The 22661-nt window shown below is 46.8% G+C and overlaps 2 protein-coding genes and 1 long non-coding RNA gene across 3 annotated transcripts in view; 1 reads left to right on the plus strand and 2 right to left on the minus strand.

Annotated features, from left to right (window-relative positions):
• ATP13A2 (ATPase cation transporting 13A2) overlaps window positions 1-178 on the minus strand; it is a 71125-nt gene extending 70947 nt beyond the window's left edge. The window contains exon 1 of the mRNA XM_037881012.2: window positions 1-178. Within this exon, the coding sequence (XP_037736940.1) occupies window positions 1-31 (31 nt within the window). The 5' untranslated portion in view covers window positions 32-178.
• LOC119563938 lies at window positions 174-11418 on the plus strand. Its single transcript, XR_005222723.2, has 3 exons — window positions 174-299; window positions 2874-3085; window positions 8287-11418. It is a non-coding gene; the product is annotated as an uncharacterized LOC119563938 (long non-coding RNA).
• The window catches only part of SDHB (succinate dehydrogenase complex iron sulfur subunit B), a 19250-nt gene continuing 5433 nt past the window's right edge, over window positions 8845-22661 (minus strand). The window contains 5 exon segments of the mRNA XM_007069289.4: window positions 8845-9059; window positions 15455-15577; window positions 17394-17495; window positions 21109-21225; window positions 21603-21739. Coding sequence (XP_007069351.2) covers window positions 8982-9059; window positions 15455-15577; window positions 17394-17495; window positions 21109-21225; window positions 21603-21739 — 557 coding nt within the window. The 3' untranslated portion in view covers window positions 8845-8981.

Consider the following 22661-nt stretch of genomic DNA (forward strand, 5'->3'; position numbering starts at 1 on the left):
CTGCGCTCATGGCGGCCCCGGCTGCGCGCATCAGCAGCACCCGGCGCCCCCCGGGAGCCGAACCCGCGCGCGCCGCCCCGGCCCCTCTGCTTCGGAGACACAAAGGAGCCGCAGCTGGCGGGTCAGCGGGGCGGGCCTCGGCCGCGCAGGGGCGGCTGGGACTTGTAGTTTCTCTCTGCCCGGGCGTCCTCTCGGGTCGGGGTCCTGTCTTTACCCAGGACGCCCGGTCAGCTGCCACGACGCCCCCAGATCATGACCCGCAGAGGGTCTCTCGGTCCCGGCACCGATTCTGAGCCCTGGTAAGAGCCCGCCTGCGGCAGGACTGAGCTGGGAGGGCGCCCCCGGGTATTAGACACACTCCAGCGCCCCCGGTTTACAGATGAGAAACTGAGGCACGAGCAGAGGACTGGGCTTGCCCACGGTTACGCAGGGGGTAACCCACTTCTGTGGCAGAGGCAAAGTCCATTCCTGACTTCCCCTCCTTTGCTTTAGCTGCCCAACCTCTGACACACACTATCTAGAGCTCTGTGTGTCCCTCCATCTATACTTCATATGTACAGCTATGGACCGCACCCTCTCTTTCTCTTCTGCGATCCGCCGAATTAGTCCCCTTGACGCTGACCATGCCACTCTTGGGGGCCAGGTAGGTTATTATCTAGTCCCTTCTACTCAGCCAGCGCAGGATGGTTCTGGTCACTGTTTGCCCAGTGTGCCACGAAGCCTGGTTTTAAATGACTCACTGAGGCTTCCACCATCTCCCCTTGGAGACTATTCCTCATGTGAACTGACCTTCTCAGTGGGGCAATTAATCCTAATTATACCCTCATGGGCACCATAAACAATTCCTCTCCCTCCCTGGGATTTTATTTCTCATCTGCTAGTAGGGGGCAGGCTTAGCAGCTATGAGGCTCATTTCTAGTGTTTACCTTATCCTCAAAGCTCATGCTTCAGGGTTGAAACTGGCCACCTCCAGGAGTCAGGAAGGGCACTCCCCCCAAGTATTCTGTTATTTTTTTAAATCTCCTTCCTCTGAAGCATCAGGGATGGCCATGACTTTAAATGGGACATTGGATGGGATGGAGCAGGGCTCTGAGGTGGCACCCAGCGTTTTCTTCCTCCGGTGCTTGGCTGGTTCTTGCTCAGGCGTTCAGGATCTCATCAGTTATCATAGGTGGGGTCAGGAAGGAATTTCCCCCAGTGACCTTGGAGATTTTTCACCTTCCTCTGCAGCCTGTGGATGCAGGTCACTTGCTAGGATTACCTGGATGTATCTTACATAATCATTTCCCCGTCATACAGGGGCCTTTGTGCACCTTGGTCCCTGCTATTCTCAGCCTGTGGGCACAGTCTAGTTTCAGGGTGGGGTGGGTGGCCTGTGATACACAGGAGCTCAGCGCAGCTGATCTAGTGCTCCCTTCGGGCCTTAAACTTTATGACTCTACAGTTTCCCTTTGTTGTTTAAACCAAGCTATGCCTCCTTGACTTTTAAGCTTTCCGACTGAGCATCGGCTTGGCCAGGTAAGCTGAAACAAAGACTCAGCATTCACTTGTCTCTTTCCCATGCCGCCATAAATAGGGCCCTACCAAATTCACGGCCATGAAAAACACATCACAGACTGTGAAATCTGGTCTTTTGTGTGCTTTTGCCCTAAACCGATTTGACAGGGGAGACCAACATTTCTCAAATTGGAGATCCGGACCCAAAAGGGAGTTGCGGGGGGGGGGGGGTGTTGCAAGGTTATTTTAGGGGGGTTGCGGTATTGCCACCCTTGCTTCTGTGCTGCCTTCGCAGCTGGACAACTGCGCTGCTGCAGCCTGCAGAGCTGGGTGGCCGGACCGTGGCAGCTGCTGGCCGAGGGCCCAGCTCTGCAGGCAGCAGTGTAGAAATATGGGTGGCAACATCACACCAGGCCACCCTTCCTCTGCGCTGCTGCTGGCCGCGACTCTGCCTTCAGAGCTGGGATCCCAGCCAGCAGCCGCTGCCCAGCTCTGAAGGCAGCACTGCCACCAGCAGCAGTGCAGAAGTAAGGGCAGCAGCACTGTAAACCCCCCCCCGTACAATTACCTTGCAAACCCCCCAACCCCTTTTTGGGGTCAGGATCCCTACAATTACAACACTGTGAAATTTCAGATTTAAATAGCTGTAATGATGAAATTTACAATTTTTTAAATCCTACAACTGTGAAATTGACCAAAATGGCCTGTGAATTTTAGAGCCGGACCCATAAATAAGAGAATGAGATGAGTGCGCTTATCATAAATGCTGGATTGCTGTAGCCATTCGGAACTGGAGCTAACCAGTAAGCAGCACCCTCCCTGATCTGAAAAGAAGCCATAGCAGCTGAAGAAGAAGGATGTTAACCCACACTCCAGGCAAATTCCAGCTCTGGTAATTACATGGTAAAGACCTGAGGTTCCCTGCACTTTCCGCTACATACAGTGTTCTCCACAAGAGTTGAGGATGGAGAGTGAATTGTTGCTACCTTCTTTACTGCAGAGGTGGCTGCATTTCAGCAACAGGTAAAGCCACCCTAGTGATGGACACAGGGGCCAGCCCTTGTACTGTATTTGGGATGCTTTTGACATGAAGAGCTCAAAAAATGTAAATCTTTAATTTTGTATAGGCCATGGACTTCAATCCTCAACTAGTGGAAACCGATTAAAAAGACATCCCCCTAAAATATGCCAACCGGTACATTCCCTTTCCTTCCCATTAAAACAAAATTCTGCATGGCCGGGATTTATTTATTCTTAGGTGAAGAGACAGTCTTAAGAAATCATCAAAACTTTGTTTCACAGAGGAAACCTTCTACACAGATAATGCTGATGGTGCGCCACAAACTTTATTCTCGTTCTTTCCTTGCCTTCTGCAGGGTTTCTTTCACTCAATATATGATTTTGCCTCTGGCATCATGAAGATAAGTAGCAAATTGATTTAAGCTGTCAGCAGATAAAATTCACCAGAATTCAAGAGGAGATTATTCATTTGACTCCAGGAACAATATGTGATGAAGATATGAACATCTACTCAGATGCTGCTCTGCCTCTTAGCAATAGGGAGCATGGAGAGAACATTTTTTATAAGGTAACAAATTATTCATAAGGAAACTAAATTCTTCCCATAGATGGAAGAGATTGTAGATTTTGCAGAAGGGAAGATGTAATAGAATACAGACATATCAATAAGTTAAAGGGGACATGTGCCTGCAGTTAGCTGAAAGCCATTAAAATATTTGCACATGGAATCTTGTGGATCTGTATCCAATTAGGATGTTAACCGGTGCTGATGGCTTTCAGGAACTATTAACCACAGGTCAGCTGCAACTGAGTGAAATATGTAGCACACAGGGGTGTGACGAAGTGGGACTGTTCTTAATGTTTCCTCTGAATAGTGTGGGGGTGACTCAGTTCCCCTATGAAGTTCTTAAGTATCTAGGGGGTGGGGTAAGGGTGTATGATCATTGCAGAGCCCTAGAGGGCAGGTGTGTGCAGGGGTCTGGACACAGAGAATGGCCGACACCCTGTTTCCTGGCAACTGATGGCCTGAGCTCTTCCGCCCTGCAAGGTGAGAGCTAAAGGGTTGGAGAACAAAGGAATCAGGTGACCTCCTGGCCCGGGAAAGGAACAAAGCCCAGAGGAGGAGGGGCTGGAGGGACTTTCAGTTTGGGGCTGGCTGGGACATGGAGTGAAGTGCAGACGTGGTTGTCTGGCTCACTGCCCCCCAAAATGGACCCAGCCGAGGGGTCCCGTTCTCTGCACCTGCAAGCTCTGTTTTAGACCATGTTCCTGTCATCTAATAAACCTCTGTTTTACTGTCTGGCTGAGAGTCACGTCTGACTGTGAAGTTGGGGGGCAGGACCCTCTGGCTTCCCCGGGAGCCCGCCTGGGTGGACTCGCTGTGGGAAGCGCACGGAGGGGCAGAGGATGCTGAATGCTCCGAGGTCAGACCCAGGAAGGTGGAAGCTGGGTGAGCTGTGTGTCCTGAAGACAGGCTGCTCACAGAAAGGCGACTGCCCCAGAGTCCTGCCTGGCTTCATGGGGAGCAGTTCCAGAGCATCGCCCGGGCACTCCGTGACAACTGGTGGCAGCGGTGGGATGCACTGCACCCCGTGGATGGCGCTTCCTGCAGTAAGTGACTGGGGAGCAATAAAACGAAGGGGGATTGACGAGGACCAGGCGTGCTGAAGGCTCAGAGAGGAGCGGTTTCAGGGGGCGGTAAACCCCTGGGAGTGTGTGACCAGCGAGAAGGACTGTGCAGTAATGGGGTCCCCCTGGGGACTGCAGTGAGCAGGCTCAGGGGTGGAGGAGCCTGCGGCTTGGCCCTGGGAGAGAGAAGGACTTTTGCAGTAACAGGGTTCCCCTGGGGATTGCAGCGAGCAGTCCAAGGGGTGGAGGAGTCTGCGGCTCGACCCTGGCAAAGAGGTGGTGACCTCGAAAAAGCTGGCATACTTGGGGTTCTTCCTGGAAACCGTGGGGAGCTGAGAGCACACAGGCTTGTGAGTCCACAACAACGTGGGAAGAGTGGAGTGATGGCCTGTCACTGTTTCCTTAAGAAGGACATTGTAACCCTGTGCAGAAAGCGAGGGTTGAGCATTGGAAAGTTCACCAAGGCACAGTTAATCGTGCAGCTGGAGGAGGAGGACCGCTCTAGGAACAGATTCCTGACCCAAATGGGGCTATCGCAGGATCTGGGAGCAGCTGGAGTGGGAGCCAGGCATCGCCAAGACTCCTGTCCCCGACCAGACGAGGGTCTTCACGATCGGGTTCCCCATCCGGGGATCGGAGATGCATGGGTTGGAGCTGAGTCCGAGAGAGCAAGAGGACTGTGAGAGACAGCGAGAGCCCGAGAAAGAGCTGCAGAAGCAGCAGCAGCATGAACTGGCGGTGGGGGAGCGGAGAGGCCTAGGGGACCTCCCAGGGGTGAGTGGGGATAGACCCCGGGGGGCCAGTTCCGCAGGGAACCTCGAGACTAAATTGCTGCCCCTGGTTAAGGAGTGGGGGGATGTGGATGCCCACCTCACTGCCTTTGAGCAGGCTGGAGATCTGAACCAGGGGGACCCTGCGGAAAAGCCCCGGTGTCTAGCTCCCTCGCTGGGTCCCAAGGCCGTAGACTCCGTCAGCCAGATGGATGGGGAGGTGGACGGGCTCCCACTCCTGGTCCCAACCTATATGTCTGTGTGGAGTTTCCTGGGGTCGGGCCCCTCGGACCCCCAGGGGGAGCGGAAGGTGATGGTCAATGGGGAGACATTCCTGGGGTGGCGAGATCCTGGGACAGAGAGAACTGTTGTCAGGCCCTGGGTGGTGCAGCCTCAGATGCTGAGGGGCTGTGTGAGCTGGGTAAGGGTCCCAGGGATGAAGCCCCTCGCCCTGCCTACTGCCCAGATCCCTGTGCAGACCCAGGAGGGGTCAGGCTGGCTGGTTGTTGGGGTTCTCCGGGATATCGGCTGCGAGACCCTGTTGTGGGGTGACTGTGTCTCTTTGGGACAGGATCCAGACCCTGCTCCTGTAACTGCCAAGGGTTTGAATTTGAATCCAGGGAACCAATCGGTGGAGAGGGAAATGGTCAGTGAAAATGCAGATGACCTGGCTGGCAGCAGGGAGGAGCGGCTAGGCTCAGGCTACCTGCCTGCCTGTAACCAGACCCCTGGGGCTGGGTGGGACAGAGAGATGCTCCCTGCGCCCTTGCACACTGGAGAAGGGGCTCACGCTGGCTCTGATGCTGTGAGGAAAGCAGCGAGCTCGCTGCCTACCCTCACTGGGACAGCAAGGGCAGTGCTGAGCAAGGGGGAAGATAAGACCCCAGCTGAGTGGGGGGAGACACAGGCAGGGCAGGGGATCTGTGGGGAGTGGCAAGGTGTTGGTAAGGAAAGTCTGGATGAGCCTAGGCAGCCTTGTGAGCCGATGGCTGTGTCTAGTCAGCAGGGTGGGAAGGCGAGGAGAGTGGAAGATGAGTGTCCCTGGACCTTACCTGTTAGCTGGGTGGAGAATTGGGACAGGGAAGGAAATGTGCCTGTGTCTGTCAGGGGTATTGACTTGCCTATGGAGGGAGCTACCCTGATCTCCAAGCAGTTGTCTGTGACCAGCCTTGTGTGCTGGGACAAGGGGAATGAGATCCCAAGCTGTGTGTCTAGGAAAGGAGAAAGTGTGTCCGGCTCTTCTTTGTCTGTGAAGCAGACAGAAGGGGCCTTTCAGCCTGTGACGGTTGAGGGTCGTGCAGTTGTCTCAGAGTTGGTTCTGGATTCAGCTAAAGCCCAGGAAGGGAAGGGTCCTAAGTTTGGGTCTGCTCAGGAGAATGGCCCTGTAACTAGGTCGCATCCAGTTAGTGTCTATGTAAAATCCCAGAGCCCAGACAATTCTGGTGCTTGTATTTTGCCTGTTGCTAGTGTTTTGTTGGGAAAGGGTGTCGCAACTCTGTCTAGTCAGGGTGAGATCCGAGCCAGGGCACAAGGAGAGCATGAAGGTGTGTGATTGTGTTACCTACTGAGGGTGTGGAAACCTGTAGCAAGAAGGAAAAGATTCCTGAACTTGTGTGTGGCAAAGGGAAGGAGAATGCTTCTGACCTTTTCTCTAGGAAGTCTGTCAGTTTGCCTGAAAGGGGATTGTGTAGGAATCCGCCGGATGGGCCAGAGGTAATTCTGGACGTAAGGGAGACCCAGAAAGGGTCTGTTGTTGCTCAGGAAAGTGTTCCTCTAGAGCAAGCCCTAGGTAAAGAGGGTAAGGGCAGAATTTCTGTGAGGGGTGAATTGTTGCATAGAAAAGCCCTAGGGAAGGGAATCCTCATGGAGTCTTTGCAAGCAGTTTACTGCCACTGAAGGGTGTGAAAGTGATTTAATCAAGACAGTTTCAGTTCCTAACAGCCAGAAATTTTCTGTTGTGAATGGATCCACTGACTGTCCTGTTGAAAGATCCAGTGTGGAGAGCCTTGAGAAGGTCTCAGATGAAGTGAAAGCTGTTAAGAAAGTTAAACCGTCCTATAACCAAGTGGCTGTGTTTGGCCTGCTTGATGGGGAGAAGACCCAATCCCAGTTTGACCCCCTGGGGTTTTGGGGTGGCCAAAGGGCACGGGCCGCATAAACCTTCCCACATGCGGCCTGTGAGTGCTATCGACCACCCCCGACCTAAGGGAGGGCGTGAAACTGGAAGGGCCTGGTGTAACTCCTACCAAGGAATGGGAGAGATGCTGGGGCATCCATGGGAAAGTTGGCGGCTTCGAACTTCCCCAGGTCACTGCCTAAGTGACCCCGCTCAGTTCGATCTCGAAGGGGGGAGAGATGTGACGAAGTGGGACTGTTCTTAATGTTTCCTCTGAATAGTGTGGGGGTGACTCAGTTCCCCTATGAAGTTCTTAAGTATCTAGGGGGTGGGGTAAGGGTGTATGATCATTGCAGAGCCCTAGAGGGCAGGTGTGTGCAGGGGTCTGGACACAGAGAATGGCCGACACCCTGTTTCCTGGCAACTGATGGCCTGAGCTCTTCCGCCCTGCAAGGTGAGAGCTAAAGGGTTGGAGAACAAAGGAATCAGGTGACCTCCTGGCCCGGGAAAGGAACAAAGCCCAGAGGAGGAGGGGCTGGAGGGACTTTCAGTTTGGGGCTGGCTGGGACATGGAGTGAAGGGCAGACGTGGTTGTCTGGCTCACTGCCCCCCAAAATGGACCCAGCCGAGGGGTCCCGTTCTCTGCACCTGCAAGCTCTGTTTTAGACCATGTTCCTGTCATCTAATAAACCTCTGTTTTACTGTCTGGCTGAGAGTCACGTCTGACTGCGAAGTTGGGGGGCAGGACCCTCTGGCTTCCCCGGGAGCCCGCCTGGGTGGACTCGCTGTGGGAAGCACACGGAGGGGCAGAGGATGCTGAATGCTCCGAGGTCAGACCCAGGAAGGTGGAAGCTGGGTGAGCTGTGTGTCCTGAAGACAGGCTGCTCACAGAAAGGCGACTGCCCCAGAGTCCTGACTGGCTTCATGGGGAGCAGTTCCAGAGTATCGCCCATTGGACTCCGTGACAAGGGGCACTCAATGAGACTGAAAAGGAAGCAAATTGAAAATTGATTTAACCACAATCCATAGCTAACCTATGGAACTCATTGCCACACGTTCTGAGAGCACCCCAGAGTTCTACGTACTCAAAAAAGGAGCAGATAGTTATATGGATAAGAACACGCAGGGTTCCATTAAATAGAAGTATGCTTCAGGAGGGATGTAACTCCTCGTGCTTCAGGGCAGACCAGTAACTAACAGGGGAATAAATAACATTCCACTATGGGTAGCTTATTCCACAGTTTTGCATTACAGGGTTTCTTGCACTCGGAAGCATCTGATGCGGACAACTTCTTAGCATGTATGCAATGTACGCAGCGCCTGACCAGGATTCATCCCTGAATTTGTTGTGCTGGTTGGATCATTAAGTTCTCGGGCTGGGAGACCACTGGTCTGAGGCAGCATAGCACTTACCTAGGTAGTTACAGTTTCATTGACAGGCAAGGTTCTTCCCATAAAACCTCCCAAATTTTCAGGCTGATGATTCCCACATCACATGTAATTTCTACCCACACACCTTCCTTGAAAGCTTCTCCCATACCTTTAACCTCAGCGATGGCTATATTTGAATGAACGTTATCAGATGAATTATCGTCTTCGGGTTACTACTTTGCTGTGGTGCCAACGTGGAAACAGATGGACTTCCCCATATCCAGAATCTTAGAGTGAAGCCTGAGGTGTAGCACTCCCATAACCTGCACACACCAAAGGTCAACCAATTTCAGACTTCAGCTGGAATTTACAAATTCATCCAGGAGGCACAGGGGAGAGAGAGAAGTTGGTTCAATTATATTAATAAAGTAGGAGCTCTTATTTGTTCTTTACAGTATTTATTGTACATGCATATCTCTGGAAAACATAAGTCCCTGCTGGAACCCTCTTTCTAAATCAGATATAAATTACCTTCAGCTACAGTATGTGCGTTTTATGTCTATGATTAAGAAACAGCATTATGCGCTGACTGCCTTCTCTTTGTAAGTTGACATCATTTTCTTGATTTCGGCAATTGCTTTTCCAGGGTTCAGTCCCTACAAAGACAAAGTGTAACAGTTAGCGGACAGAGAAATTAACACTACACTTAATAGAGTTTCCTTTACATCAACCTGGGTTGGTGTTGTAAGCTCACAGCCACGCCGGCCCCACTGAGACAAGCTGGCAGAGTGTGGGCTGCAAAATCCACGCCTTCTCATTTTGAAAAATAAAAGTAGAGTCCACCTGCTCCCATGGCAAGCCCCAGTATGGTGTCTCCTTTTGGTTGTTCGCATGATATGGGTGCACAGGGGAGCCACTCAGTTATGATCTGCCCCAGACAAGACAGGCGATATCCTGGATGTCTCTGCATACCATAATGTGAGAAGATGCAAAGTCACTGCACCCCCAATTCCAACTTTTCAGGGAAGGAGTGGAGCAATGTCTGGGGGTGGGGGGGAGCAGAGAGGAAGAGGCAAGCCAGGTGGGGTGAGTGGGGACACATCCAGCAGGTAGCTGCCTCTCTGCAATGGTGCCCAATTCTGACCCTGATAAAATCTTCAAAAAAGGCCCTTGTTCAAATGTTTGCAGCCCCTTCCTGGGCCACAATATATATTTGTTAGCACCAGCCCATGTCATTTTAAGAAACAAAAATATTTGTTATCTTTTGGTCTGAATATAGCAAGACCTAACAAGCAGCCACTCAAGGGACTGACAACAAACCTAACGGCTCAGAGATAAGATCTCTTGATTAAGTTGGAGCAGAGTTGTACTCAATACATTTGGAGGTATTTTCACATGGGCGCCGAAGGCAGGAGCTTGCCTAATCAAGATGGTCTCTTGTGTAAGTTTCACTGGAGTCAAGATACAAAATCTAATGTTTTATTTAAAACTAGGAGAAAAGCAAGAACGGCATCTTAAATGGAACCTGAGGGATAGAAAGCAAAAGCACTTCAGGCTACAACACAAAAATGATTCTAGCACACCATCATGCTTCTGGTTGTTCAGTTTTCCAAAGGATTTGTTGTTGTATTGTAGAGCCACCATTCATGCCGTGAAAGGCCTTTATATAATCCTGTAGTGCTGCCTAACTAAATGAGTATGCTTAATCTCAACATAAAAGGGAAAAATCACAAGCACCCTGCCAGACCGCTAATCATGGAGAATTCAGATATGACCAAGGGAAGACCCAGGGTTACAGTGTCTGGGTTGAAACATGGTGATTGTTAACTAATAAGTCATAGATACCGGTAAGAAATGCAAAACCCATGATTTGCTGCTTCATTATAATGCTCCCACAATTCTCCCTCTCACCTGTGCACGCACACACAGGATCTTCTGTTAGTATAGATGAACAGTGACTTCAAGGGAACTACATCAGTTCACATCAACTGATGATCTCGCTCCAAATGTAACTGGTTACCTACATTCTCTAGAAGTCAGCAATAAATGTAACCTGGAATCACAATTTAATACGCACAGAAGCACTGAGTTTTAGTGATCAGCACTTGTAGAGATGGATGATCCCTGAGAATCTTACTTCCAAGAGTTATGTAGTCCTGGAGCAGGCATTTGCCTCCTGCCTATTAGGTAGTGGGCTTTCAGTTGTAAATCTGATTAGAAGCAATTTCTTTGCTGTTTTCAAAAAGCTATAGGGAAGAATTTCACACCTTTCCAGCTGCAACCCACGTAGAGTTAAAGAATACTACTATTTGCAGGAGAGCTAGACCCCTTCAAACTTGATTATCTGCCATGACAACTCACTAGGTCACTACATGATGGAGATTTTACTTTCTGCACAGATTTGATTTGAAAAATTCATTCCCGTCGTTCTGAATGTAGCGATCTGCACGTTATTAACAAGCAAACTGGGAGCTACCTAAACTGGCCCTGGTAACAGGCTCCCACTGCATTACAATTCCCAGACATAGCTGAAGCCCACTTTAGCCTCTTCACACACTCACACGCTATACAGCACTTCAGTGATACCCTGAACGGCAGGAATATGAACAGATACTTATTTAGAGGATAAACGTACTGCTCTTGATGGTCGAACACCAAAATTTAGAACCACGATAGACTTCCCTTGCCTACCACAACTCAGTCAAGGCACTGCAGTCCTTACCTGCACCTCCCACTGCTATTATAGCCCTAATCTCTGAAGCAGAGACTACTAATTGTGCCTAATTGAGTTGAAGTGCATGGCAAATATTCCCTAAGAAGGCAGCTTTCAAGACTTTCTGGAGTCTTGCATCCGATGAAGTGAGCTGTAGCTCACGAAAGCTTATGCTCAAATAAATTGGTTAGTCTCTTAGGTGCCACTAGTACTCCTTTTCTTGGAGCTCATAAGACTCTTTCCTGGATTTTTTTCTTAGGGTGGGAGGGAGGTAATGAGGCCCCTTGCTCAGGGGGTGCATATGTTCCTAGGAAAAAATCCCAGCATTTCACAAACATGTTAGTCAAGAGACTTTCTTGCTCGCACCCCAGTCATTGGGCCCACAGCCTGAGTGCGAGTACCCCTGCACCTATGACCCCCACTGGTGAGGGAGAAGAGATGTCACAATTGCTTGTAATACAAACAATGGGCTTCAGTCACCGCTCCATTCCATGATAGGTTTCACTTATTGCTATACAAGTGCAGCAGCTGATTGTTCAGACACAAGAACATACAGCAAAAAGAAAAGGAGTACTTGTGGCACCTTAGAGACTAACCAATTTATTTGAGCATAAGCATACAGCACATTTCAGAGGGTAAGTTTAAAGTTTTGTTCAGCCTGATGCGCTCTCATTCCTCAACCTGATCGTCTAACAACCTACATGGGACTCTACTCACCTGCTCCCACCGCACATCATCTTTGCAAACATCCTAGCAGTGAGATCAGGCAGGGAGGGTGTGACCTTACCCAGGGCACAATCTGACCCGGTGAACAGCTGTATCCCCTCAGTTCTCCAACCTGCGATGCTTTTTACACTGCTTTGTTGTGAGAGCTACCACTCCTGATTTGATCACACACAGCCTCCGGCATGTAAGTTACTCCCTGTTATACTGTGAAGGGTGCTATGGCCAGCCACCTTACACAGCAGAGAGACACAAGCAAATTCCCAGTCCCGGACTTTCCCTCAAGAAATGAACACCTCGTACTGCCCAGCCCTCTACTGGGCAACACAAGCTCATATAAAGTCTGTCATGTTATTAATAGAAAATGATATGCACAGATCTTGTTATCCTAAATGGAGCTTCCCAAACACTTCAATCCAAACACCCCGGTCTAGATCAGTGGTTTGTGACGCATGACCAGAAAGGGTTAAACATCCCGCAGGATAAATGATCCAAATCCAACACTTAAAGACACATTAGTAGATAATGTTTGTGTTTGTGTGTGTTTACATATATATTGGTAGAGGTTAACAATGTAATCAAACAGTCCCTGGCTATGCTGTATTGTTAATTCAGAGATCAAAAGGACATCTTAACATTTAAATGAACTGTAAACATAGGATATCCTATATTCATCTCTCCTTGAAATGTATAGCAAATCATCTGCGAATGGTGGAAAAACAGGCAATTGCCTTATGTTAATCTGTGTAGATAATTACCAGTGATGCTTAGGAAATGGATCTACTTCAAAAGTCTCCATAATTGCCTATTGTTCACTGAAGGACTCCGAGCTGTTACAAGAAGGCCTGAAACTATATAAAGATGTTTTGGGTCCCAATCCTTTTATTATATCTCAGCTTCTGCTTGAGACTTCATGCAAGGGAAGCTTAAGCCACAAGGCTGAGATTCCTGACTGGACCACCCTGAATATATATCGGAATATAACCTATGAACTAATTCTGAAAGAGCTCTGTGCAACTACAAAGCTCCCATCTCTGCTATGAATTTGAATCTCAAGAATTGTACTCATGTCTGTATGTATACTGATCTTTTAACCAATACACTCTTATTTTTCCAATAAATTTTAGTTTAGTTAATAAGAATTGGCTGAAAGCATCTATTTGGGTAAGATCTGGAATCTTCATTAACCTGGGAGGTAATGTGTCTGATCCTTTGGGATTGGTAGAATTTTTTTATATGATGAATAAGATTTTCAGTAATCCTCATCATATTTGACTTGGGTGTCTGGGTGGAGGCCTGAGGCTGGGTTGCTTTAAGGGAATGGTGTTGTTGGCTTCTGGGTAACCAGTGAGGTATTGTAGAAGCTGTTTTGTGCTGGCTTGGTAAATTTAAGTATTGGAATATCCACCAGCTTTGGGGATTGTCTGCCCCATTCTTTACTGTTCACCCTAATCGAGCGACCTCAGCTGGCTCCCCTGGGACTCCAGTCACAGTGGTTCTCAACCAGGAGTACGTGTACTCCTGGGTGCATACAGAGGTCTTCCAGGGGGTATGTTGTTAGGATATAGATATTCAGGTCTGTCTGTAAAGGCCTATACTCTAAGAATTTAGGTGTATTCTTATCACTTGGCTAGTTCTAGAGGTATAAAAGAAAGAATCAAAATCACTGTCTGCCAGTGTAAGGGCCTTCTCTTACTGTGACAGTCTGAGGCCCTGTGCTTAGGCTAAGGCCTTTGGCTAAGCAGCAGAGGCAGCCATAAGCTGGGAAGTGACCGGTCACGTCCTCACATTCCAAACTAGTCACATTGAAATAAGGTGCTATTGGGCTGTTAGGAATACAATCCTGTCCTGATAGTGCCTATCACCTCCAGAGAAAGGGAAGTGCCTAGAAAATGTAAAAGGAAACTTAGTTTGATAGCATCCTGTCTGGCAAGAACTCACTTATCAATAGCTGGGATGTGAAATCCTCACTTCTGTATGGTTTTGTCATTATAGTTCCCACTTTGCTATTGTTTGTCTGTATAATCTCTGTCTGGTTCTGTGATTGTTTCTGTCTGCTGTATAATTAATTTTGCTGGGTGTAAACTAATTAAGGTGGTGGGATATAATTGGTTACATAATCATGTTACAATATGTTAGGATTGGTTAGTTAAATTTCAGGAAAATGATTGGTTAAGGTATAGCTAAGCAGAACTCAAGTTTTACTATATAGTCTGCAGTCAATCAGGAAGTGAGTGAGTGAGTGGGTGGGTGGGAGTGGGGAAATTGGAATCATGTTTTGCTAAGGGCAGGAATGGGAACAGGGACACAAGTGTAAGGCTCTGTGTTGTCAGAGCTGGGAAGCAGGATACTAAGGAAGGAAACTGAAATCATGCTTGCTGGAAGTTCACCCCAATAAACATCGAATTGTTTGCACCTTTGGACTTCCGGTATTGTTGCTCTCTGTTCATGCGAGAAGGACCACGGAAGTAAGTGGGTGAAGGAATAAGCCCCCTAACATATGTCAATTAATTTAGATCAGTGTTTCTCAACCTGGGGGTCACAGGACAGGTTTTTTTGCGGGGAGGGGGGAGGTGTCGCAAGTGCAGGGCCTACATTAGGGGTGCCAAGCAGGGCTACTGCCCGGGGCCCCACAAAGCTAAGATACACGCTTGAGGCCCAAGGAGGGGGCTCGAGCTTGAGACTCCTGAAAGGAGGAACAGTAGTTTGGAAAGGTTGAGAACCACCGGTCTAGATAAAACAGTAAGACAAGTTTATTAACAGTAGAAAGAAGGTAATGACTGAGGCTATGTCTACACTATGCGGTGTTTAGCGACACAGCTGTGCCGTTAAAAGGCGTGCAGCCTAGCCACTGCTTGTCGGCAGCTCTCCTGCTGAGAGAAACTTCCACCCTAAACAAGTGGCATTAGCGTTTTACAAAGCGCTGTTCACACCGGCACTTCTTGTCTACAAAACTTCTGTCTTTCAGGGGTGGGAGTGGTTTGGTTTTTTTTTTTTTAAAAACATCTCTGAACGACAAAAGTGGTGTCTTTCACTTGCCTGTGTAGACAAAGCCTGAATCTTTCAGCCAAGATCCCTCCCCCAGTCCAGAGCTGTTTAATTTCTTCTTCAGGTGTTATGGAAACCGTGGGTAGAAAGGAGGAACAGGTAAAAAGAGATAGGAGATGCCCCAAATTATAACTCTTTCTCCTCTTTGAGGATCATCTCCAGCTGAGGTTCAGGAGACAAAGTCTGTGTGGACAGAACCCCCAGCTGTTTCTTTTTGTCAAGATGTAGATTTTTGCCCACATCCTCTTTCCTGCCAAAGGGTGGCCACTTAACCAGGTGATAGTCCATTTGATCTTGCTGACATCTGGCTGTGGTGTCGGCTAAACTTGTGTCTCTGGGGAACTGGTTTGACTCTTCCCCAGACTCGGAACATTCTTGTGTTAATATCATTCAGCAGAATCCTATAACTTTATATACATCACCACCACATATTTTACCAGAACAATAATGATCAGTAAATTATGAGTTTTCAAATGATACCTTACAAGGCATACTTTGTACGAAATTTATCATAGTGTTGAAAAAAGGGGTGAACATAGGGGTACATGCTGTCAGAGGGATACATACCTTGGGGCAAGTCTGTGTGCAGTTCATGATGGTATGACAGCGGTAGAGGGAAAATGGGTCCTCAAGCTGTGCCAGACGTTCTTCTGTGTAGTCATCTCTGGAGTCAATCATCCAGCGATATGCCTGAAAAGCAGAGCGTTACTGGGCATGCTGTATCCTTCCATACTTGGAAAAAAGCATTTGATTAAAGATACATATCAAAAGCATGATTTAACTTAAGGCTTTCAGTGCGGAGTCTAAATCACTTCCTTTAATATGCTGCAAAAATCTAACTACTTCTTTAAAATCTTGTGTGCAATTGTTATTGGAAGTAATTAGTTAAAATATCTGGAAATTGTTGCAATAGCTAATGTGATCTTTCATCAATGGAACAGTGATTAATTTGCTTCCTCTGCCAGTGCAATATGCTCAGTGCATTAGCATGACAGGTAAGATGTAATAAAAACTACTAAGTAGTTTTCATCTTCAAAGCACTTTAGAAAGTGTTATTTGCTCAGAACACCCATGTGAGGTAGGCAAGTATTACTGTCATTTTAACACCACAGGCAAGGAAACTGAGGGAGAAAAATTAGAGAAAATATCATAGTCACAGAGGGAGAGTCTCAGAGCTGGAATTTGAACTCAGGAATTCCTGGCTTTCTATCTTGTGCTCAGTCTCTCTCTCTCTACAAATGTATTATATTCAGTATTGACCCACTGATCTTTTGGAACAAGCCAGGAAGTGGGTTTAATACCCTTCTTTGGAATGAGGAAAAAAAAAGGGGATCTCTAAAGGACAGTAAAGAACATGACCCAATTAGTCTATGTGTATCATCCAGAAGAGCAAGCCAGCCTCTGGTAAGCAGTGGAAAAACAAGATACCGTCTTTTTGTGCCTTACTGCTCTTCAGGCTGTTAGATAATGAAAAACGCTTGTTACCTAACCGTTAAGTAGTATCACAAGGCCTTTCATAACATCTGTATCATGCCCCATCCACACTGTTCACAACAAGCAGGGCTTAGAGTGGATAACCAACACTAACTGGGGATGAATTACACAGGATTAGAGAGAGGTGCACCCCGTGTGGGTCTACTGACTTTTCAAAATTTATTTTCATAGAATATCAAGGTTGGAAGGGACCTCAGGAGGTCATCTAGTCCAACCCCCTGCTCAAAGCAGGACCGATCCCCGACTAAATCATCCCAGCCAGGGCTTTGTCAAGCCTGACCTTAAAAACTTCTAGGGAAGGAGATTCCACCACCTCCAGTCCCCTAATCATTTTTGTTGCCCTCCGCTGGACTCTTTCCAATTTTTCCACATCCTTCTTGTAGTGTGGGGCCCAAAACTGGACACAGTACTCCAGATGAGGCCTCACCAGTGTTGAATAGAGGGGAACGATCACGTCCCTCAATCTGCTGGCAGTGCCCCTACTTATACATCCCAAAATGCCATTGGCCTTCTTGGCAACAAGGCACACTCTTGACTCATATCCAACTTCTCGTCCACTGTAACCCCTAGGTCCTTTTCTGCAGAACTGCTGCCGAGCCATTCGGTCCCTAGTCTGTAGCGGTGTATGGGGTTCTTCCGTCCTAAGTGCAGGACTCTGCACTTGTCCTTGTTGAACCTCAGATTTCTTTTGGCCCAATCCTCCAATTTGTCTAGGTCCCTTTGTATCCTATCCCTACCCTCCAGCGTATCTACCACTCCTCCCAGTTTAGTGTCAAATATATTTTATAGTATTTTAATATATTTGAGGTTATTTACTAAATCCCCTTGCTCTTGAGCTCTGAGTAAACAAGACCCCCTTAAAAGGATTTACAGTGCCACGCTGCACATTTCCACTGGCTTCAGAAAAAGGGGAAGTGCCAGAAAGTAACTCAACAACCCTGTTTTATCAAACACCATCATGCCGCCCTGCCCCCGCCCCTCCCCCACGACACAGCAGTTACCTTCTTCTTACCTGCATAAGCACCGCAGGGCCCAGGTACTTGTCTCCATTCCACCAGTAACTGGGGCAGCTGGTACTGCAGCAGGCACATAGAATGCACTCATAGAGTCCGTCCTGAATACAAACGGGAGAAAGGACAGCCAGCAATGCAAGACATTATCTATGAAACAATTCTTCTGAAAGGTGATCTTCACAGACATGTGCTTCCCTGGCCACCCTCTTCCCCCTTGTGACTTCCTACTTCCATATGTTCACATGCTAAGTGTGGTAAAGGACCAGTTTCTGCACTTGCAGAGAGATTCCTGTCAATTGGTGCTTTGAAACAGGAAACCAGGGATCCTTTACTTCTGGCTGTATTGTAATAAGATTCTTTGTGGAGGTAGGGGGCAATGAAAATAGTGGGGGAGTAGGAGAAGTGGAAGAGAAAACAATGCTTATATTCCAACAGCTTGTTTCAAGCAGGCCCTACTGGGCTTGTAAGGAAAAGCATGGATGCATCAAGAGCTGATCATAGCTCAAGTCAACATTCCCAGGAGGAGGAGGAAATAGTGAAGGCTACCAAAAGAGGAGGGCAAAACCACTAAAGAACAGAAGTGGTATTTTACCATGTGTTTTGAACAGATCCACAAATACAACTTAGGGCAGTCACACCATCCCTGCTCTCCCAGCCACAACATGAAGCCACTTCTATATACAAAACACTGGAGTTGTGTTTTTCCTTTAACTATTTGCTGGAGCATCACAGGATCTGGCACATTATATGAAAACAGATAATTATCGTATCCTGACTGTTCAGAGTTCCATTTATTAGGGACACAGAGAAAGAAAAAAAAGAAAAAAAGTACTGTACTATACAGTACGGCACTGGACCTCTAGGCCAGTGTAGACACAACGCCTGTAGCTAGGAACACAATAGTCCATTATTTCATAGTAGAACTCTCAAGCGTAGACTATGGATGAACACAAGTCAGGAAGTGTCCTCTGATAAGTAAAAAAAAAAATAAAAGTAACAGGGTCATTTTTGTAAGAAGGTCCTCCATGTCCTTCCCCCCACCTCAAGTTAAAGGGTGTTGCTTGATCTGATTTAAACTTCATTTCTGAGTATTGCTTCTTGGGGATACACTCTAACTGGGCTCCCCTTTTAAAGAATGAACCCTATTTGCACAGGACTGCAATTCTGAAGGTTTTGAATTAAAAATACAAGAATAAATTTATCAGCGAAGAGGAGCAATAAAATAAGTCTACAGGAGAAGAGATGGGCTGTACTGCAGTGAAATCCTTCCAAATGTAGGAAGTATCAAACTCATTTTCAACACTTCAACTATATTTTCCTAAAAAATTGAAGCTTAAGTTTCAAGAAGCTAATCAGAGTTTGTGGCAAAAGTGCTATATGACTGGAGAAAAGGATTCAATGTATTTTTGGAAGACTTAAAAGGACAAAGTCAAACTGAAATTAGCTTCTTTCTCAAAACTTTTACCAGTTAGTAGTAATACCCGAGATTACAAGAAATAAAAGATTTGAGAAAAATGTTTTGTTTTTTCAGTTTACTTTGTGCATTTGACATCACATCGTGCCTGGTCAGTTTTGCTTTGTGTAGGTTTTCACAAAGCAAGGTAAGAATTTTTTTTAGAAAAAACAGCAAAACCCGAAACATTGGTAGTATCAGACTCCAGCACTGTATAGCAACTGAAAAGACTTTTAATTCATTTTTTTAAAACTGATGAGATTTCAAATGGATGCCACTTTATAAAAGGAAAGCTGACAGGACTTTTAATTTAATCATCCCATATACAGTTAGCACCATGGCATCTTTTCCATACCCTAATCCAGACTTTCAGACCTTTGGATGGGAAATTCTGGGGTTTTGTTAAACAACGTACAGTAAATGCTTTTTTATCTGGCATGTTGGGGGAATGGGGGGTGCCGGTAAGTGAAAAATTCCAGTTAACTAAGAGGGAGGGAGTTTGGGTGCGGGAGGGGGTGGGGGGTTGGGGCGTGGGAGGGGATGCAGGACACGGGCTCTGGGAGGGAGTCTGGGAGGCGGCTCGGGACAAGTGCACAGTAGGGGCTTTGGGGTGCTGGATCTGGGGGCGCTTACCTTGGGTGGCTCCCCACAAGCGGCGAACTGTCCCTGCTGCTCTTAGGTGGAGGCATGGCAGGCAGCTCTGCATGCTGCCCCTGCCCCGTGCCGAACGCTGGCTTTGCAGCTCCCATTGACCGTGAACTGCATCCCCTCCCACATACCAAACCCCTCGTGGCTGTTCCTTCGCCTAGGAGCAGCAGGAACATGTCACTGCTTCTGGTGAGCTCCAGGTAGGGAGCCTGCCAGCCCCGCGCCAACTGGACCATAAACTGGACTTTTTATGAAGATTAGAAACACCGGTTTAGAGAGCTTTCCAGCTGGTACAAGGCTGGATAACACACCTTTTTCTGTACTGGTATTTTATGGTACCACTGACATTTTTAGCAGTCATATGATGGCTTCATATGTCAGAGACACTGGAAATTTTCAGATATTCCTTTAGAAATGATATCCTATTATTTCTCACATGTTTTTAAACAATTTCTTAGGGTTGTTTTGTTTGTTTTTTAAAAAAGGAATATTTGCAGTTCAAACTAAGCCCTCTTTCACTTCTTTGGACAACCTAGCCCATCTGCTCCTCCTTGATACTGCAGTGATATTGCAAATGCAACACCATGGTATTGGCCATAGCAACAGACCAATGTCCCTAGCACAGAATTATAACTTGATCGCAGGATCTATCCAGACAGGCTGGGGTGTGAAGAGAAAAAACCTGTATTTTTCCACCAACTGTAGCAAAAGGGGAAACATACAGAAAGTTACTGGCAATGTAAAATGTTTTCTCTAGAAATGTTTTCTTTTTTCCTTCAAGACTTTTCCAGTGGGCAAATCTCTTTAAAGGCCCTCCCGTCTTCAATCCTAGCTGTCAACAGTGTAAAGCCCCTAAGGGCTTATTTACCTGGGAAAACAACAGTGTGTTAAAACATGACCAACAAAGACTCATGGTACCTTATACAATATTAACTGTGGCTTAACGCCATGGCTATGTCCACAATGCCAAAAACATGTGTTTTCACAGTGAGCTAGCTAACGTGCATTAGCTATTTCCCTGTAAAATCCTAGTGGAAACAAGGCACTGTCATTTTTACCATGATGTAGTCAGCTGAGGTCTAACTTGGATAGGGGGTATAGAGTTGACCACACCAAGCTACGTCAAGGTAATACCTACAAAGCCTAGTCTCACCTCGCTGTAAAATCACAGAGATCTAATGCATGTTATCTTGATATAAAAAAAGCAAAAACAAAAAACCACAAAAACATTTTTCTTTGGCAGCGAAGACAAAACCTCAGTGCAGACAGCTGATCTGATGTTTAAGTCCGTGTCTATACTGCTTGTTGTCCAATCACATTAGACTACAACCCATAGGAGTTGTGGTAACTAACACTATGTAGTTAGTTTTCCCATGCAAACAAACCCACAGAATCCACATTCCAGCCAATCAATTCCCACCACATAAGGGAATCTCTGAAAGGATTCTAGCAGGGATGTGAAATGATTGCACCTTCCACTCTGCACCTACCTCTAAGGAACAGCCCTGACTTACGTACGACGACAGACATATTAAAATATCTAACCTAATTCTTATATGGATGAAATTAAAGCACCGGGGTGGGGTGGGGAGGAATAAAACATGAGTATTAACCAGTTTCTGACGATCTTCTATAGACTGCAGATACTGTTCTTTGCCCTGATTCGATTCATCCCTCTTCTTCAGGTAAGGCTCAATGGCTTTGTACTGAGCATAGAAGTTACTCATGTCCTGAGTTTAAACAAAAAGACAAAAATTATTTCACTGACTATTTACTATGATTTGTACTAGCAAGAGATCAGACATTCTGTATGCACATTCAGGCAAAAAAAGTGTTGCATTTGCCCCTTTAACTTCCCACTTCCTATTTAACAGTAACAGGTGTAACCACTGGCTATGAAGCTACAGGAATAAGGAGTCAGTTACTCAGCTCTCTCTGCCCCAGCTCTCATTGTTCTGTCACAAAATTTTTTAGAAAGACATTATATAAAGGTACGAATTTTGGAATGATCTCTCAGCGGCATGCCGCTCTATCCCTGAAAACCACGGTATAGTCTGAAACACTGTCATCCGTGGTCCCACAAATCACAACAGAGGCAGAAACTCACCGGAACAAGATCCTTTACCACATACATATGGGGGAGAGGATAGATTTTGGAGACCTTGCTAAGGTTGGTGTCAATTCTTTTGGTACAGGCCAGGGTGTTCCCACCATTGATGTTCATAGCGCAGGAGCCACAAATGCCTGAGAAGGAGAGAAGAGACAATGGAGCATCTGACTTGTACCCTTTCACCCTCTTGGTGGGGCCTTCTTGCCCCAAACTACCCCTTTCCCCCAGCCATTATGCCATCTTAAAAGCTAGTGTAGTTGTCACTCTTCTACCAGAAGAAAGATCAGAATTCTCTTGGGATCTCATTCAAAGCCACTCTTGTGCCAGCCAGAAGTGTCACTGTTTAACAATGAAACAGGCTCCATCAAACTTCCATCAAGAGTTGACTACGTTGGATCTGTAGCAGAAGCTGGCAAATTCAGGGTTGACAAAGGTAAGGTAATGCACATCGGAATGAGTAATCTGAACTACACATACACATTACCAAGCTGTAGCCATGCAGGAAATAGATTTGGGTGTAACTGTGGACAGCTCCCTGGAAGTTTCTGTGCAATGTGGAGCAGTGTTCAAAAAACACATGCAAGCAAAATATATTTGAGGCTCTACAAAGAATGGAATGGAAACTATTAAGATTATAGTATCTTTATATAAAATCCATCACACCCCCTCAGCTGGAATACTGTGTTCAGATCTGGTCACTCTATCCCTAAAGGGATGTAGCAAAAACAGAAGGGGGCCTAACACAGGTGACCCAAAAACCAAAGAAGACTGATGGCACAGTGAACTTCGATACAGGGGAAGATTGAAACAAATTGGGATGGCGTAGCTTAGAAAAGAGACATGACAGAAGATTATAAAACAATGAATGATATACAGAAGGTATATTGGATGCTGCTATTTATCTTTCCACAATTGAAGAACAATGGGAAAGCCAGTGAAACTGAAAAGCAACCATTTTAAGCCTAACAAAAGGAAACACTTTTCTGCACTGGTAACAGATTCTGTGGAACCTGTCCCAAATATCACTGAGACGAAGAGATTTAGTGTTCCAAAGAG

The sequence above is a fragment of the Chelonia mydas genome, chromosome 18, assembly GCF_015237465.2.
Source record: "Chelonia mydas isolate rCheMyd1 chromosome 18, rCheMyd1.pri.v2, whole genome shotgun sequence".
Classification (NCBI taxonomy): domain Eukaryota; kingdom Metazoa; phylum Chordata; order Testudines; family Cheloniidae; genus Chelonia; species Chelonia mydas.